Source organism: Carica papaya, chromosome 4, assembly GCF_054855325.1.
Source record: "Carica papaya isolate Zhongbai chromosome 4, ASM5485532v1, whole genome shotgun sequence".
Classification (NCBI taxonomy): domain Eukaryota; kingdom Viridiplantae; phylum Streptophyta; class Magnoliopsida; order Brassicales; family Caricaceae; genus Carica; species Carica papaya.
Genome location: NC_142312.1, coordinates 9696640 through 9716058, shown reverse-complemented (window position 1 = coordinate 9716058; position 19419 = coordinate 9696640). Strand labels below are relative to the sequence as shown.

The 19419-nt window shown below is 34.2% G+C and overlaps 2 protein-coding genes across 2 annotated transcripts; one reads left to right on the top strand and one right to left on the bottom strand.

The window, feature by feature from the left end:
* The first annotated feature begins 10202 nt into the window (after positions 1-10202).
* On the top strand, positions 10203-11906 carry LOC110807206 (Nuclear transport factor 2 (NTF2) family protein). The gene is made up of 6 exons (XM_022032253.2): positions 10203-10613; positions 10719-10833; positions 10933-11014; positions 11104-11155; positions 11278-11332; positions 11420-11906. Exons 1-6 carry the CDS (start codon positions 10236-10238, stop codon positions 11596-11598), a joined length of 861 nt encoding a protein of 286 aa, XP_021887945.2. The 5' UTR covers positions 10203-10235; the 3' UTR covers positions 11599-11906.
* Positions 11907-13725: 1819 nt separating this feature from the next.
* On the bottom strand, positions 13726-14580 carry SP1L5 (SPIRAL1-like5). The gene is made up of 2 exons (XM_022032245.2): positions 14174-14580; positions 13726-14088 (listed from the first exon to the last, which is right to left on the bottom strand). The coding sequence occupies exons 1-2, from the start codon at positions 14411-14413 to the stop codon at positions 14014-14016; spliced, it is 315 nt and encodes a 104-aa protein (XP_021887937.1). The 5' UTR covers positions 14414-14580; the 3' UTR covers positions 13726-14013.
* Positions 14581-19419: the final 4839 nt, after the last annotated feature.

Genomic DNA, 19419 nt, shown 5'->3' with positions numbered 1-19419 from the left:
CATGTCCGCTGAACTTCAGCCACACGAACACACTCCTCTCCTCAATTCAAAGTAAACAAGAAGGTATTCAGGGTCCTTACCCTATTCACTCCTACTCTCTCATTCCAAAATTCTTAATTTGTTTAAATGATTATTTATTAACCTCAATTATTTTTTTTCCTTTCTATTTTTACCTTTTTATTTTATTTATTTTTTCTTTTAAATTTTTCCTTAATTAGAAATTTTTCTTTTCAATTTCATATTTCATCAGTCCAAATAACTTTTAGTCTATTGGGTCTGTTTTCTAGTTTTGTTTCCTCAAGGTTCCAATTGCTTAGATTTACTGATCATAATTTGGATTTTGTTATTTCATCAAAATTGGGCCAATGTCTGCTTAATTTTAAAATTCATAATTTTTATAAAATTAATGCACATTTCGAAATTTAACCCGGTTGAGACTTAGAAATACTCACACTCTTACGCGTCTTTCCAGATTCGCCTGAATGTCCAATATTTTCTGTACACACGACATAATTAATTAAAATACTTCAAAATACTAAAAATTAATGTAATTAAATTATAGATTCCAACGACCATCCAACGTAATACCTTATATTATCGGAATCTGCATATGAAAAACCTTTTGACTCCCCATTCAGCGAATCGAATTCACGTTTTCTGACAAAAACTTTTCAGCTTCTCGAATGGCAAATCAAAACTCCAAAATGGTATATCAGGTTTCCATGCTCGGGGAGGACCCTTCGGCTTTCTAAATGGGTCGAATTTCCCCATTCCCGAGAAAATCTCCTCAGTTCCTGCGCAATTAGGTGGCTAGCCGAGCTCACGCGACAAACCCGACACCAACCCCGCCCCATCGCCGCTCAACCACCCCTAAAACTTGAAAAAAAAACTGTTTTACCTTTCGGGGTAAGTGATTTGGCCTTGGCTTGGCTTCAGGTCGCCTCCTCTCAGTCATCCCGCGGTCTTTTAGCTCTTCAACCTACAACACACACACATGAACACTCATTTGATCAAAAGCACAAATCGAAAGAAGAAAAGGAACGCACATAACTCAGGTCCAGTGCTCGAAAACCTGAATAGCCTCGAGTTTGGATTCCACTGTCACACAATGCTCCTCGACCGCAATTCCCTTTTTTCTTCTTCCTCCTCTGTTGTTTTCTCTCTCTCTCTCTTTTTCCCTTGTGTGGTCGTTCTCGGCTTCCCTTCCTCCCACTTGGCCACTCCTTTTCCCTTCCCTTTTTCTCTCTTTTCTTTTCCCCTTCCCTCTTCCCTTCCGGCCTCTCTCTTCTTTTCACTCTTTTTTCTCTCTCTTGGCTTCCCCGTATGACTGTCTTCTTCCTCCTCTCCCCGATCACCTCTCTATTTCTCCCTTTTTCTTTTCGGCTTCTCCCCTCAAAATAAAAGAACCTTAATCTTTTCCCCTTTTATATATGTTCCCTCAACCGTTGGAACTTCATGACTCGATTTGGGTTGTCCGTTTTCTTTTAAATCTCCTCCATCCGATCTCCTCAAGCGGTCCGATCTGGGCCGTCCATTATCTTGATTTCCTTTGCCCCCTTCCACTTCTCCTTATTTATGTTATTTGCCCTCATTTTTCTTACCCACTTTCATTTAGGTCTCTGAGATTAATTAAAAGCCCCAAATTTTAAAAATTCTTTTTATTTACATCTAAACTCCAATTTTATTATTATTTTTTTCTTAGGTGGATATTACAATTCTCCATCGTTATAAAATTTTGGTCCTCCAAGTTTGATATGTCTTTACAGTAGGTGAAAAAATGGAGCTCATATCGAATCTTTAGTTGTCCAAGTAGCTTCCGCTGACGAATGATGTCGTCAGAATCCTTTGACCATTAGAATAGTCTTATTCCTCAATACGCGTTCCTGTTTCTCCAATATTTCTATGGGCATTTCCTGATAGGGCATATTTTCTTCAACATGAATTTTCTCACACTGAATAATATATGATGAATCAGGATGATATTTACGTAACATGGACATATGAAATATATCATGAACATTAGCTAACTCTAGTGGCAATGTCAATCGGTAAGTAGTAGATCCAATTCTTTCTAGTATTTCGAATGGTCCAATGAAACGAGGGCTCAATTTGTCTTTCTTCTCAAATCTCATAAGGCTTTTCATTGGTGATATGTTCAAGAACACATAATCTCCTGTTTCAAATTTCAAACTCCTACGGTTATCTGCATAACTTTTCTGTCTACTTTGGACAGTTTGAAAGTTTTTCTTAATTAGAACAATCTTGGAGGTAGTTTCTTCAATTAATTCGGGTCCAATTAATTTTTTGTCCCCAATTTCTTCCCAACACATATGAGATTTACAGGGTCTACCATAAAGTGCTTCATATGTGAGCTGCACTAATACTGGACTGATAGCTATTGTTATAGGCGAATTTAATCAATAGTAGATGGTCGTCCCAGTTTCCTCCAATCTCTAGTGCACAAGCCCTGAGCATATCTTTTAATATTTGGATGGTTCTTTTCGTTTGGCCATTCGTTTGTGGGTGAAATGTTGTGCTAAATGATAAAGTGGTACCTAAGGCCTGTTGAAGGCTTGTCCAAAACTTAGAGGTGAAACGAACATCTCGATCTAAAACTACTGATACCGGAATTCCATGAAGTCTAATAACTTCTTTAATATATAATCTGACAAGTTTATCTAGAGGATCTGTAGCTTTTATTGGTAGAAAATGGGCTGACTTCGTTAATCGGTCCACTATCACTCAAATAGTATCATGGTTCAATCTAGTCCTAAGCAAACCCATCACAAGGTCCATAGTGATGTGTTCCCACATCCACTCTAGAATTAGTAAGGGTCGAAGTAATCCCCTTACTTTTGGTGTTCGGCTTTAATCCTCTGACATGTGAGACATTTACTAACAAATTCGAAAATATTTTTCTTTATCTCAATCTACCAATACTGAGACTCCAATACATTTTGGTGATGCTTGGGTGTATGATAAACTTAGAATTATGTGCTTCCTCTAATATGAGTCTCTTCAAGTTAGGGTCATCCGAAATGCACAATCCTCCTTTAAATCGAAGCAGCCCATCATCGTGAACTCTGAAGTCAGACCTTAAACCCTGTTCAATTTCTTTCTTCAAGGTCCCTACAGTAGTGTCAATTTCTTGAGCATCTTTAATTTTCTGAATTAATATTGGCTCAATTCTCAAGCTGACTATATAAATTCTCTGTTTGTGAATACCCCATTGTAATTCTTGTAAGGTCTTTAGAATCTTGTATTCAGAAGCTACTAGCTTTGCAATCATGTCGGAGGTACTGCGACTCAATGTATCAACCACCACATTTTATTTCTCCGGATGGTAGGATATCTTGCAATCATAGTCCTAAAAAAGATCTATCCATCTACGCTAATGCATGTTCAATTTTCTCTATGTAAAGGGATATTTAAGATTTCTGTAATCAGTATAAATCTCAAACATCTCTCCACATAGATAATGACGTCAGATCTTAAGGACATGAACAATTGTAGCTAATTCCAAGTCATGGGTCAGGTAATTTCGTTCATGACTTTTTAATTGTCTCGACTTATAGATGATGACTCTGCTATATTGCATTAACACACATCTTAAACCCTGGCCTGACGCATTAGTATGTACTACAAAACCCCCTAATCCATTAGGTAGTGTTAGTATTAGAGCCGTCACAAGTTGGTCTTTGAGTTCTCTGAAACTATTTTCACAGTTTAAATTCTATTCAAACTTAACATCCTTCTTAGTAAGCTGGGTAAGAGGGGCTGCAATCTTAGAGAATTATTTCACAAATTGGCAGTAGTATCCAACCATACCCAAACATTTTCGAACACCCTTTACCATAGTGGGATGTTCCAATCCCACGATAGACTCAACTTTTGCTGGATCTACAGATATTCCGTCTTTAGAAACTACATGACCCAAAAAAGCGATCTGTTCGAGACAGAATGCACACTTACTCTATTTTACATACAACTTTTATTTTATAAGAGTTTTCAGAACTTGTTTTAAGTGTTCAACGTGTTCTTCTCGACTCTTGAAATAAATTAATCTATCATCTATGAATATAATAACAAATTGATCTAACCAAGACTTAAACATCCAATTCATCATGTCTATAAATACTGTTGAGGCATTCGTCAATCCAAAAGTTAAGACCAAGAATTCGTAATAGCCATACCTGGTTCTAAAGGTGGTTTTTGAAATATTCTCGGGTTTAATCTTCACTTGATGGTAACCAAATCGTAAATCAATCTTGGAAAATATCTGCACACCTTGTAATTGATCAAATAGGTCATCAATTCCGGGCAAAGGGTATTTATTCTTGATGGTGACCCGGTTTAGTTGTCTATAATCAATGCACATTCGCTTGATTCCGTCTTTCTTATTGGCAAATGTTACAGGAGCACTCCAAGGAGAAACACTAGGGCGAATGAATCCTTTCTCTCGAAATTTTGTTAATTGCTTCTTTAATTCTTCCATTTCAACTCTCACTAGTCTGTAAGGAGCAATGGAGATTGGTTGGGTGTCTGGTTGTAGATTAATGGAAAATTATATTTCACGGTCTGGAGATAATCTTGGAAGTTCGCCAGGGAACATATCTGGATACTCACGCACTACCAACACATCATAAAAATCAACCTTCTTATTTTTATCACCTACCACGTCAACATTTACATGTTATGCTCAATAAATTATATAACTATACTACGTGGTAAATAACATCTTCCTTAAGGATATTAAATACAACTTTCTCGTTACGTTAATCTAAAGTCACGTAATGAGCTGCTAGCTGGTCCATTCATATAATTACATCAAAATTCCTCACATCTAAAAGTACCAAATTTATTTTTAATTCCCCTACCAGCTATCTCTATTATACAACTTTTATAGATAACATCAGAAAGTAATACCTCTATGCTTGGTGTAGATATCATTAAGATATGCCCCAAATAAATAGGTGTAACACTCAATCATGGTACAAAAGTGTATGACACGAATGAGTGTGTGGAACTAGGATCTACTAATACCTGAGCTAGGCTCTTTGAGACAGGATACGTACCTTGAACCACGTCTGGGTTCGCTTCAGCATTTGCTGCAGTAAGTGTGTACACTCGTCTCTGTCTTTGAGCTTCTGGTTGTTCTTTCATAAATGGGCAGTTACAGATCAGATGTTTTTAGCTACCATACTTAAAACAGGATCGAGTGACATGATGGCACGGCTTATTACCATGATTTTTTTCCACAAGTACGACAGGTCGATGCCCTACTAGGAGATGATGGTGGTCTAGAAGATACTTCAGTTACTATTCTGGATCTCTTATCTTGTGAACTAAACCCTGAAATCTGTTTTATCGGATGTACTGAGGGTCTAGAACTGCATGCTCCCGAAGAAAAACCTCTCAATCTACTTTCTACTATTTCTGCTTTCGTCAAAACCTCATCATAGGTCTTCAATTCTAGAACTGCAAGAGCATCCTAGATCTTTGGACGTACCCCCACTGAAATTTTCTCACCCTCTATCCTTCATCAGTCAATATGGTTGGAGCAAAATGGGTTAACTCAGTGAATCTTCGAGCATATTCAACCATTAACAAGTTTCCCTGAGTAAGCTACATGAACTCTAACACTTTTTAGTGTCAGAGTCGTGCTGGAAAGTACTCGGCGTTGAACGCCCCCAGAAATATCTCCCAGGTGATGGGAACAGGTAAGGTAGTCTGTCTGAATTCCCACCAACGGTCAGCTTCACCCACAAGCAGGTACGTAGCTAGGATAACTTTCTGTTCAGAAGTCACCCCTAAAACTCTGAATACCTTTTCAATTCCTTTTAACCATTCTTCAGCTTTAATAAAATTCTTGGTACCAGCAAATGTATGAGGATGGAGTCTCAAGAACTTTCTATGACAGTCTGGATCCATAACGACTGGTTCTGAAGTGTATGGAGCCAGTACTGGAGGAGGGCTAGGTATCCCTTCTCTAGACTGGTTAACAGGCTCTTTTACCATGTGGTATAGCCAGTCAATATGCTCATGTAAAAACATTTATTTGGGAGGTTGCTCCGGTAGAGTCCGTCCACGTCTCATCTTATAACACTTCATTCAAAAAAGAATGAATTAGAACATTTCAAAATAATGTTTCCTACTTCTCAACACCCAAATAGTTGCAAAATATTATATTTAAACTCTAAAACCTCATGCACAAGGGATGATTCTAGGAATGTGGGCTCTGATACAACCTGTCACGCCCGATACTCGATATGATGCGCAATTCTTGCTCATGTTATTTTCATGCAGTGGGCTAATAAAATATATACATGCATAAATTAAAAATATAATACAATCTGACGTCCTATGTGATATGTACAATAACTGTATATACAAACATGATGTCAGAATTTAGAGTCTAACAGTACAAAATAAAACTTTTCGAATACTCACAAAATATACAAAAACAATAACTTTTTTTATAGGTTCTACTCGTCTGGCAGCGATGCTGACTCTTCATTCTCCTCTAAAAAATATCAAGGTGAAATTTAATGAGTTTCACCAACTCAATAAGTATTCATATTCTCTCAACCCAGATAAAATTTCATGTAAAACACACGATAAGAAACAAAAGCAATAAAAATATTTCAGTGCAAAATTCATGTTCTTATTTTCACTATTTCACATGTCCCTTATCGATCTGATGAATTCTCTCGAATATCACATACAAAACTCAAATGTATATCTTCATACTCTCAAAAGAATATAGATACACTCGAATATCATTCATAATCTCAAAACATAATCACACACACACAAAATATTACAGATACACTCGAACGGTCATTTCTATGGTTTCATCATGCGATGTCGTTTATGTCATCATCGAAAAAATGTGAAATGAATCCCCCCCATCGAATGGATAACACACGTACAAATCATACAATGACCACAACAGGTACGTTCGCTAGGTGACCCACACTCACACGAATGTCTATCCACGTCTGGATTAGGCTTCAGACTCTATCCATATGCAGGTTCACCATGCCCACTGAACTTCAGTACACACACACTTTCCTCCTCTATTCAGACTAAACGGGAAGGTATTCAGGGTCCTTACCCTATTCACTCCTACTCTCTCATTCCAAAATTCTTAATTTGTTTAAATGATCATTTCTTAACCTCAATTATTTCTTTTTCTTTCTATTTTTACCTTTTTTATTTTATTTCTTTTTCCTTTTAAATTTTTCCTTAATTGGGAATTTTTGTTTTCAATTTCATATTTCATCAGTCTAAATAAGTCAGTTCAAATAACTCTCAGTCCATTAGGTTTATTTTCTGGTTTCATCTCCTCATAGAGTTCTAATTGCTTAAGTTTACTGATCATAATTTGGGTTCTGTTTTTCAAAATTAATAATTTTTATAAAATGAATGCACATTTTGAAATTTAATTCGATTTAGATGTTAAAATACTTACACTCCTATGTGTCTTCCCAGATCTGGCTGAATGTCTAAATTTTTCTGTACACACGACATAATTAATTAAAATACTAAAAATTAATTTAATTAAATTACGGGTTCCAACGACCACTTAACGGAACACCTGAAATTATCAGAATTCATATCCAAAAAATTTTTTGGCTCCCCGTTCGGCGAATTGGATTTACGTTTTTCGAGAAAAAAACTTTTTAGATTCAAGTTGGATTTTCATTTTCCGATGAAGACTTTTCAGCTTCTCGAACGGTGAATCGGAACTCCAAAATGGTGGATCGAGTTCTCATGCTCGGAGAAGACCCTTCGACTTCCCGAATGGGTCGGCTTTCCCCATTTCCAAGGAAACTTCCTCAGTTCTCGCACGGGTAGGTGGCCCAACCGAGCCTGTGCGGCCAGCCCAACACCAACACCGACCCACCATTGCTCAACCACCCAAAACTTAAAAAAAAATTTATTTTACCTTTTGGCGTGGGCGATTTGGCCTCGGCTTGGCTCCCGGTTGCCCCCTATCAGTCACCCTGCGGTCCTTTAGCTCATAAACCTACAGACACACACATACATGAACATTTATTTGGTCAAAAGCACAAACCGAAAGAAGAAAAGGAATGCACCTAACTCAGGTCCGGTGCTCGAAAACTCGAATAGCCTCAGGTTTGGATTCTGCCGTCACACGATGCTCCTCGGCCGTGATTCCCTTTCTTTTTCTTCCTCCTTCGCAGTTCTCTCTATCTCTCCTCTCCCCTTGCGTGGACGTTCTCGGCTTCCCTTCCTCTCGCTTGGCCACTCCCTTTCTCTTCCCTTTTTCTCTCTTTTCTTTTCCTTTCCCCTCTTCCCTTCCGGCCTCTCTCTTCTTTCCTCTCTATTTTCTCTCTCTCGGCTTCCCCGTACGATTGTCTTCTTCCTCATCTCCCCGATCGCCTCTCTCTCTCTTTCTCCTTTCATCTTTTCGGCTTCTCCTCTCAAAATGAAAAAACCTAATCTCTTCCCCGTTTATATCTGTTCCCTCAACCGTTAGATATTCATGACTCGATCTGGACGGTTCATTTTCTTTTAAATCTCCTCCATCTGATTTCCTCAAGCGGTCTGATCTGGGCCATCTATTCTCCTTATTTCCTTTGCCCCCTTCAACTTCTTCTTATTTATATTTTTTACCCTCCTTTTTCCTACCAACTTTCATTTAGGTCCCTAAAATTAATTAAAATCTTCAAATTTTAAAAAAAATTTTTATTTACATCCAAACTCCAATTTTATTATTATTATTTTTTTCTTAGGTGAATTTTACAAAATTTATATTTGAAACATCCTAATTATAAAAATCAACAATTGTTTACCTATACTGGGACATGTTCTTGGCTCAAGGTCATTGTAAGGGACATCCTCTGGATCATAGATCTAGTTTATGAGTTACGATCTTTATTTACAGTGAGATAATGTAAAATTTAAAGTCATACATTTTAAATTTAACTCAAGTAAATTTTAAATTTTATTTCAAGACCATTTCAAATCCGGACCTAAATCATTATTTAAGTTCTAAGTTAATGTTACTATCTGAAATCACAAATTTATAATTTATAGCTTACATTAAGTTTTAGTATCAATTTCTGACTCAAATAAGAAGTATTATAAACTAAATTCTCGAATAAGTTAAATAGTAAATTTTATTTGTAAATAATCTCACAAACTTAAATTTTAAGGCAAGTTACAATTTTAAAATGTAAATCGGTGTTATTATTTTAAATTGACAAATTAAATTTTTAATACAGAGTTTCTATTAAAATAAATAAATATCATATATTTGTTACCTAACTTACCATCTGAAATTCTACCCTGCCAAAATCGATTAAAAAAAATAGCACCCAGGAACACTGCCCAGTTCTATTATAAGTGTACATAAATAATTATACATGTGTGTGTATATATTTCAATAAATAAATTATTATATACAATAAAATAAGAAAAATGTAAAACAATATACAATGTTATATTACTATTAACTTATTAGTATATGAAATTTAATTACATAAGATATGAGAAAAAAAAATTTATCGTGAAATTCGAATTTTTTGTGATTAAAATTGATCAGTTCGATTTCAGTTTTTTGTTGTTCGTCAATTACTTCGATCAATCATGAAGGCTAAGTTAAATTAATTTAAATTTTTTTTTTTTTTTTACCAAATGGATAAAAACTAACTGATGCTTTCCTAATCACAATATAGAAGACACTGTGGAACATTGTTTGTATGCGGGTACATAGACACAAGCAAACATACATACATATATACTAATATATCTATATGCATATATGCACGTAGAATGACAATCTAAAAATAAGAGACCTAAAAGTTTCTAGATCTTTTGATTTTATGATGACATCACTTCAATATTTACACATTCTCTTCGTAAAATATTTTGGGTTTCATGAAGAGGACCAAACAATCTTTTAACTCAGTATCAACTTTATTACACATTCTCTTCACAAACAAATATTAGGATACTTAAAAAAGAGAAAAGATTTAAGTCCTAAAGATACTTGGATTTCATGCGAAGACACAGACAAGGAACAGAACCCTAAGCACATGAAAGAATGTCCAAGAAACCATGTTAACAAGCCAAAACATGTCACTTTATTCTTTGCTGCACTCGGTAATAGATGGTTCAATGCTATTAATTCTCCCCAGTTGTGTCTCTTAGAAACATTCAACACCCTAATAATCCTCTGTCCTTCTCCTCTTTGTAACCAGCAGATGGCGGCTTCTCTCAATTTCCCAGGCCAAAATGCATTGCAGACGATCAACTACAAAAACGCGGCAAGGCTAACTTTTGCTTCCTTGCCCTTAAAAAGATCATATCTACTTGAAAAGAATGAAATGAAGATATTGCAGCATCACATAACCTTAAGGAGAAAGAAAGATCGCCAATTGTTCAACAGCCGGAGATTACATTTGATCATGTCATCTGCAGATGATGTCAGTTTCGAACTCGCTCCAGTTTCTGCATCTGACACAATAACACAGTTCTACAAATCCATTAACAACAAGAATTTGAAGCAATTGAAAGAGTTTTTCTCAGAAGACTGCTATATTGAGGAGTGCTCTTTTGCAAAGCCATTTCAAGGGAAAAAGGTAGCTTCTTTGATCTTCAAAGCTTCCTAATAAAAGAAATAAACTTTAATCTTCAAAGAAACATGTGTAACTAAAGCCAAGAAGTGCTGACACTGAATAATACAGGATGCTATTAACTTCTTCGACCAACTTTCAAGGAGCCTGGGTCAGCATGTGAAGTTTAAAATTGAAGGTGTTTGTGAAGGAGATGAATATACAGCTGCAGTAAATTGGCACCTAGGTAACATCATCTGCTATCACCATCTGGTTGGTACGCTTTACATATACAGTTTCTTCTCGTAGATTCTTAACTTGTCGAGGGTCCTCTTACCGATGGCAGAATGGAAAGGATCACAAATCCCCTTCACCAGAGGATGCAGCTTCTATAAATGCAAAAAAGAAGAGGGCAGACTAGTTATAAGGTACTGCATAAACAGATTCACCCTATGAGGTGGGAATCTCTTTCACCAACCAAGACTCTTTTACTAACAAACACACTTTCTAAATGCAGTGAAGGGAGGGTTTTAATCGAATCACCCATCAAACCAGGAGGAATAGTACTGGTACTCGTGCAAATATTACATAGTAAATGTTGATTGTCTTTTTCTGATGATTTTGCTTTGAGAAGTGAATTCTATTTATCAATGATTGTATTTCTGTTTAATTTTCTCATCGAGGAATTCAGACTGTATTGAAGAATGTGACTTCCATTTTCGATGAATATCCAAAGGCTACAGTGTGTATGTTCATCTCCTCTACACATTTCAATATTTAAAAGAGAATTCATAGCATTACATTAAAATTTTCTGATAACATGTTTCCTGCAGGGTTCTTAAACAGTCCACACGTTATATTACAATTCTTACTAAAGATATATTCAATGCTTCTGGCACCTTTCATCAACCCACTTCTAGCAGGATATATTAAAATTTGGACTCTCGCATCTCAGTTGTTCGCCTTTGCAATCAAATTGTTGATTCAAATATCAGAGTTCCTTTCCAAGTAGAAAGGCCGTTTCATCCACAAACAGTTAAGCATCAATAGCTATACATACCCAGCAGTCAGCTATCATCTCCATCACGACTCATCCATGTTTCCAATAGTGAGAACGCGACAAGTGGTCCAAGAACAGGGGGCAGTGATGGAGGCTTTCCAATGACACAAATTGGATCAGCCTTTTCTTTCCTGAGAGCCCCTTCTTCCTTAGCATCATTCTTCCCTTGTTCCTTTGGTGTGGTAGTGCCTAGAATACCTGGGTACAATAATATAAAGCATTATGAATTTAAGTGACACTTTGTCATAAATTTTTAGTTATGAACTTGTACGATATACATATAAGAGGGAATGGTGCCTACCCCATTGCCGTGTCGGAGGATAGATTGGCTTGAATTTGTATTTTGCAGGCAATAACGCGATAGTTCCACGCATGTGTGGACCAGTACTTAATTATAATTTTCCGGTTGGGAAATCCACAGTCCAGGGCAAAAGAAGCAGGAAAATAAACATCAAATAAGAGAGTTATAATTCTAGTCCAAAAAGACACGAGTTATTATCATTTGGTGAAATCTTGTACAATCTAAAAACATCAAGAAGAAAATCTGCAACATGCTCAAAAGTGTACCCTTAATTGTTGAAACCCTGTTCAAGTAAATCATTTTTTTCAAAAGAAGAGATTCATTTCAGGAAATTATCCCAGTCTGAGATATTGATCTTAATTCTAACAACCAAAAATCTAAAAATGAGGCGCGAGCAATAATAAATTCATCAAAACATTTCTTTAGAGGAATTCATCAATAAATCCTTCAAGATAATAAAAAATAAAAAAAACCCAATAAAAAATAATTGAAGTACCTTCGTTAGACAAGTGATCATAATACCAAAATTATCACAATGTCCACCAAACAAAGACAATCAAAATTACAATGAAATATATGCATATTAATGTCAGAAAATAACGAGAGAGAGAGAGAGAGCATCCATACCAGCAAGTAAATGTCTGTTTGTCTACTGCAATTCTGGTGGGGTTCCCGTTGAAGAGGAAGATCCAAACAAAATCAAGGAAAAGAAGAGAAGGGTCGGGAACTTTCAGCCTTTCTTGGGGTTTCAATGTTTTATAAAATATTCAGGCCCATCAGCTGTTTAGGAAATTCTACATCTTCAGAGCCCGTATTGAGGAAAGAGGCTACTAATTGCTCTTAACATTTTGTTTAGGTCCATATAAAAAATAAAATTAGTTAGATAATTTAACTATTAGATCAAAACACCGTTGATTAATTAGTGTATTTAATTGTGTACTCTGATATTTATAAACGTGTTAAGTTGTGTATACTCTCTATATATATTTATATATATCTTGGAGTTGCCGATGAGGACATCAACTGTAATAATTTTTCTATGTTTTCTTGAATTTGAGGGTAGCGTTCATTACTTGTATGTGTGTAGCCTCCTGCTTTGTGAGTTTAATATCCTACGGTAGAGACATTTAACTAAATTCAATCATAAATAATACTAGTGTCTCAAATTAAAAAGTTAATATGTGATTGCCAAATAATCTATTCTGGCATTATTTGCTATCCTGTTAGCTTCCAACATTTAGATGTTGGTGTCAATAATTTTATATTCGCTCTTAAGAGAGGGGTTTGAAGATTTAAGGATTTCGGATTTCTATTAATTGATGCAACGCAAAGGAGAGAGGGTTTACAAACTTAAAATCTGAAGACAGCTTCCAACCAAAAAGAAGGAAAGAAGAAACATGAAGGGATTTAGATCAAGGCTGGTTTTTTGTTCAGCTCCTCCATTGATATCTTCCAAATCGACATTCAATAATAATTATATCAAATCGAAAGTTTTTGTTAACTTTTCTTTTTTGGAGCAACCTTTAGATTTAATATTCTTTTGTAAAGAAACAGAAATATATCAAACGTATATATATATATATGTGTGTCTGTAGGATTTGTTCTTCTCCAAAATCAACATGAGCTTTTATATATTAACTTAGACCTCATGAAATAAATCTTCAACATAAGATATTAAAATAAAAATAGTAATTCTGCTTCAGGAAATAAAATTTCCACAGAAGCAAATTACCATCTAGCTAGTCACTTTAATCACCGTCATTCATCTGCTGTGAACGTAAACAATATATACTTAATTTCATTACTTTTATATAATTCATCGACAATACATATATGCAAAGATATATGAAAATATCAAACTTACACACACACACACACACACACTGTATATCTTGTAATTATATAGCTAGATATAAGTAATCCATTGCAAACCCAACACTGCCATGAGGAGAAGTCCCTTATCATTTGGCATGCATGTATTGATATTAATATAAACACCCACAGAAAATACACATAATTCCCTACCCAATGAGCTGAGGTAGCTGGCGTAACTTCGAAGAGAAAAATCACTTATCTCCAAACAGGTAACCAAGAGATGAACCTCCACCAGGAACTGATTTCACCTTCGTTGTGGGTCGATCCTGATCAAGGTTTATCAATTCATCATATATATATATATATAAAATATAATTAATTAGGTCAAAGTATAATTATATTAGAACTTACTGTAATGAAGTTGCCTGAGTTCTGGCCTTGAGTTCTAGGATAATTATTTGAAGGATTTGTGTTTTTAGAAGGATTTTGTGGGGGCTTCTGATCAGTGTATGTGTTGGTATGATCATCAATACCATATGGGGGAAGGTAAGCAACCGGCTGCACAACTGGAGATCCATTTGCCTGCTCATCCGATCCAAACAGGTAACCTAAAGAACTCTGACCACCGCCATAGCTGCCTCCTCTACTCATCCTTAATTCCCTTCTTTATAAATTAATTGCTACTAGATCTATTTCTCAAGGAACGACAACAGTTCACTACTCCACCAATGTATACAACCCTATATATATACAATATACATATAGTATGTGTGTGCTTGAGGGTAATTTAGATATCGATGTTCATTTTAACTTTTATATTTATATGCACCCGTACTTGGGCCTCTTATAAAACGTTCATTTACACTATTTTTCAACTAATTAATATTTTAAAAGCAAAGAGAAGGAATAGTAAGTAGAGAAATAAGTAGGTTAAATATCAAACTCAGTGGGGTAGTAATAGATTAGAGAGTAATATTAACCATAATGAGCATTAATCAACATGTTAATCACTTATTTAAGTCATTAACAAGGGACCCTATTTTTTTTAAAAGCCATACCTTTGAGAGGGCATCTAACAATTGAATTCATTCTTATGAAAATACAGCAATACACCAGTCAATAATTTTTGGTATCTGTTAAACAAAACTGAGAATCCGCCATAAGGATTATATCTCCTAAATTTTCTAATTTTAATATTTTTTAAAAAATAATTTCGATTTAAGAAAAATATCCTTTTTCTATTATAAATATATATATATATAGAATATATAATCTGATGTGACTGAATATCTTATATAAGTTGATATATTATACATACATAAAAGGAATATAAACCAATCACGACAAGAGTATGTGGATTGGGTCTAAACCACATGATTTTAAGATATTAAAAAGGTGTTTTAAAATGGGGTTAAATCAAAATAAAAACTAATCAATATAAACAGTAAAATGTCATGTATGCAGAGGGAAATAATTCTCATCTTCGGACCCATCACTAGCCACCTTCTATCCCTAATTTAAAAGTAACAGGCCGGATGGATCAAACTGGTTTATATTCATGCAGACACTGTTGGGTTGGAAGGGGACTTGTAGGACCAAACTGATCCTTTCAACCAATTAATTAACACTATACATACTGAATATGTATATGTACATATATGTGCCACTTACAAATTTAATCTACCTTATAATCTGGAATCAGCAAGCTTGCTAGCAAGTTATAATCTTTAAAAACATCATGATCCTATTACTGTAATAGAATACCTTATAATCTGGAATCAGCAAGCTTGCTAGCAAGTTATAATCTTTAAAAACATCACGATCCTATTACTGTAATAGAATACATACATATATATATATATATATAACATGCTGATTATAATTATATATACAGCAGTGCTTTACAGTTATTACTCTTTTTAGACTTTGAAGTAACTGGGTTTGTTTTAAATCATGGTCATTTTTGTTAGAATTAATTATTTTTTTTATTAAAACAATAAATTTCAGTTAGAGAAAAATTTTAAATCAACGTTTATAAAAAATTAAAAACAAAATAATTGAACATTAAATAGCAATTAAATAAAATAAATAGGCAGTTACGAAAAGAGATAATTTTCACTATTTATACATAGATTATATATCATTCTATAACAGCATCACATTCATATTGAATATAATATATTTTTTCTTTTCAATATATCTCTTTAGTTATCTTAAATTTTATATTTTTTTATCATTAACAACTTCTTATCTTCAGTTTATTTTCAACAACTGATATCAGAACCTGGTTTCAGAACGGGACGTTAGTGAAGTAGTAAATTTATGTTCATGAAAGAAGAAGCATTTTTAATTGATGGCTTTAGGTGTTGGCGCAAGTATGATGCAGATAACGGTTCTCATATTTTCTAGAGAAAATTATGATATATAGAAGATAAAAATATGAATGTTGCTACGATCACCATGGTTGTGGAATATAACTAAGAATGGTTATTCTCAATTTGTTCTTGGGCATCAACTAACACCAACAGAAATAAAGACGTTAGAGGAAGATCAGCTGAAGGATGCAAGAGATTTGTTTCTCATACAACATGGTGTTACTGAGAGTTTGTTCCCTCGAATAATTAGTACAACTAGATCAAAAGAAGCGTGAGATATATTGCAACAAGAGTTCTAGGGATCTGTAAAGGTGATTGTCGTGAAATTGCAAAACTTACAAAGATAATTTCAAATTTTACTAATGAAGGAGTCCAAAAAATTAAATGAGTATTTCTCAAAAAGGATCGAGATCGTGAACCAGATGCGAAATTTTAGTGAATAAATTACTAATCAAAAGATGGTAGGAAAAAATTTTATTAGCTTACCTGAAAAATATAAATATATTATTGCAGCAATTGAAAAGTCGAAAGATTTGTCTACTCTTACAATTCAACAATTGATGAGTTCATTGGAGTCGTACTAGGCAAGAAAATTATAAAGTGGGAGTAACTCTGTTGAAAGTGCTTTTAGCACTAGTTTTAAAACTCAAACTTCTTTAAAACAATTCAACAATTGATGAGTTCATTGGAGTCGTACTAGGCAAGAAAATTATAAAGTGGGAGCAACTCTGTTGAAAGTGCTTTTAGCACTAGTTTTAAAACTCAAACTTCTTTGAAAAAAAAAATTAAAAAAAAAAGACGAACATAATATGCAAAACCAACAAAATCAAATTGAAAGAGAAGCATGTTCGAGTTCAAATACGTGATGTGATATATGTAACAAATTGAATCACAGTATGTTGAGATGTTGGAAGAAAAAACACTGCAACAAATACAAATAGCTCGGTTATATTGCAAAATATTGCAGAAACAAAAGTCAAGTTCATGATCGAGCAAATTTCATTAAAAAAAATGAAAATTCTGAAAATATTTTCTTCACATGTCATGCTGCAATAAAAGAAAAATATAATATTTCGTACCTGAAAAGTAGCTACATAAACCATATGACAAGTAACCAAAAATTATTCAAAGATATAGATGCGTCATATGAAACCAAGCTATGCATGGGAAATGGTCATTTGGTTCAAGCTAAAGGTAAAGGCAATATTGTTGTGCAATCTAATATGGAACCTAAATTTCTTCGAGATGTTTTGTTAGTGTCAGATCTGAAGTAGAATATGCTGAATATCAGACAACTTTTACAAAATAGTTATGCAGTTCATTTTGAAGATGGAGGTTGCAAAACTTTTTATCGAAGAAATAAAAATTAGTTGTTTTCCATAGTTGATATGGAGAGGTCCAGAAATTTTTTCCTATATATAAAATATACTTCAGAAGTGGCATTACAAACTGAGCTAGCTGACTACTCATATTTATGGCATAAAAGGTACAATCATCTTAACTATAATGCTTTAAACCTATTAAGAGTTAAAAATAAGTTTCAGTGCCTATCATTTATCAACACAAAGTCGAACACATGTAAATGATGCATCTTTGGTAAGTAGCATTGAAAATTTTTCTCATCTGAAGGATCATGGCGAGCACGTACACCACTTGAGCTAGTACACACCGACATATACGGATAGATGCAGACATCACAATGCTAAAATTGGTACTTTCTAATTTTTGTTGATGATTATTCAAGGATGACATGGATATATTTTTAAAAGAAAATTTTGAGGCCTTCGAAGTGGTTAGAAAATTTAAAATCATTGTGAAAAATCAAAGTGAACGTAAAATTAAAGTTTTACTAAATGATCGAGGCGTTGAGTTTACCTTAAAGAACTTTGATAGTTTTTTTTTTTTAAGAACACGGTATTTAGAGACAATTAACAGCAACATATACTCCTCAACAAAATAGTATCGCTGAGAGAAGGAATCGCGTAATTGTCAAGATGGTTAGATCAATACTAAATGAGAAAAATATGTCTAACACTTTTTGGGTAAAAGTAGTAAATAAAACAATATATCTCTTGAATAGGAGTCCAACAAAATATATTTCAAATCGAACTCCAATTGAAGCATGAAGTAGTGTCAAGCTAATAATTAGTCATATAAATATTTTCGATTGTGTATGTTATGTTCATGTGCCAACTAAACATATGTCAAAGTTTGATAACAAAAGTGAAAGATGTATTTTTACAAGCTATGTTGATGGTACAAAAGAGTATAAGGTGTACAATTTGAAGAAGAAAAACTAATAATCAGCAAAGATGTCGTGTTCGATTAGAATGCTTCGTAGAACTGGGAAGACGAAAAGGTTCAAGAAAAGTAGTCGCCTCCAATTATTATCTCATTGAGAGGACAAACTACTCAAAATAGCACTTCAAGACAAAATGAGTCTAGTTAAAGCTCGAGTTCTAGTAAAAATGTCAAAGAAGAGTCGACTACTTCAGAGTCAGCTCCATAAAAAGTAAAAAATTTAACAGAAGTTTATGAGTCATGTAATTTCTCACTAGTTGAGCCACAAAGTTTTAAAGAAGTTGAGCAACAATAAAATTGGGTAAAAGCCGTGAAAGATGAAATCCACATGATAGAGAAAAATAATACTTTGTAGCTGGTAGATTAACCAGAAAATCGTGAAGTGATCGGTGTTAAATAGATTTATAAGATAAAATTGAATCCAAACGGCTCAGTTCATAAGTATAAAGCAAGACTCATTGCCAAAGGTTTTAAGAAAAAGTATGACATAGACTATTATGAGACCTATGCTCTTACAGTATGGGTTGAGATAATTAGAACTCTTATTGCTCTGACAGCTTAAAAGGGGTGACGATTGTATCAACTTGATATCAAATCAGCCTTGTAAAATTGTTATCTTGATGAAGAAATTTATGTCAAATAATCAAAAGAATTTATAGTTGAAGGGGGGAGAGAACAAAGTAAACAAGCTAAAGAAAATGCTACATGGCCTAAAACAAGCACCAAGAGCATGGTATAATGAGATAAACAATTACTTCACACAAAAAAAAAAAAATTCAAGAAAAGCAAGAGCGAGCTGATTTTATATGTCAAGAAAAGAGGTATTAATATTCTAATTATCTCACTATATGTTGATGATTTGATTTACATAGACAATAATAAGATAATAATCAGAGAATTCAAAAAAGATATGATGTAGACATATGAGATGAGTGACCTCGGCTTACTGTATTATTTTTTAGGTATAGAAGTATGTTAAGG

Bases quoted from the DNA above. Each gene is read 5' to 3' on its own strand.
- LOC110807206 (XM_022032253.2), top strand. From the start codon at position 10,236: ATGGCGGCTTCTCTCAATTTCCCAGGCCAAAATGCATTGCAGACGATC. The intron at 10,834-10,932 runs GTAACATCATCT...TACCGATGGCAG, and splicing joins TGCAGTAAATTGGCACCTAG to AATGGAAAGGATCACAAATC. The intron at 11,333-11,419 runs GTATGTTCATCT...TGTTTCCTGCAG, and splicing joins ATATCCAAAGGCTACAGTGT to GGTTCTTAAACAGTCCACAC.
- SP1L5 (XM_022032245.2), bottom strand. From the start codon at position 14,413: ATGAGTAGAGGAGGCAGCTATGGCGGTGGTCAGAGTTCTTTAGGTTAC. The intron at 14,089-14,173 runs GTAAGTTCTAAT...AACCTTGATCAG, and splicing joins ACTCAGGCAACTTCATTACA to GATCGACCCACAACGAAGGT.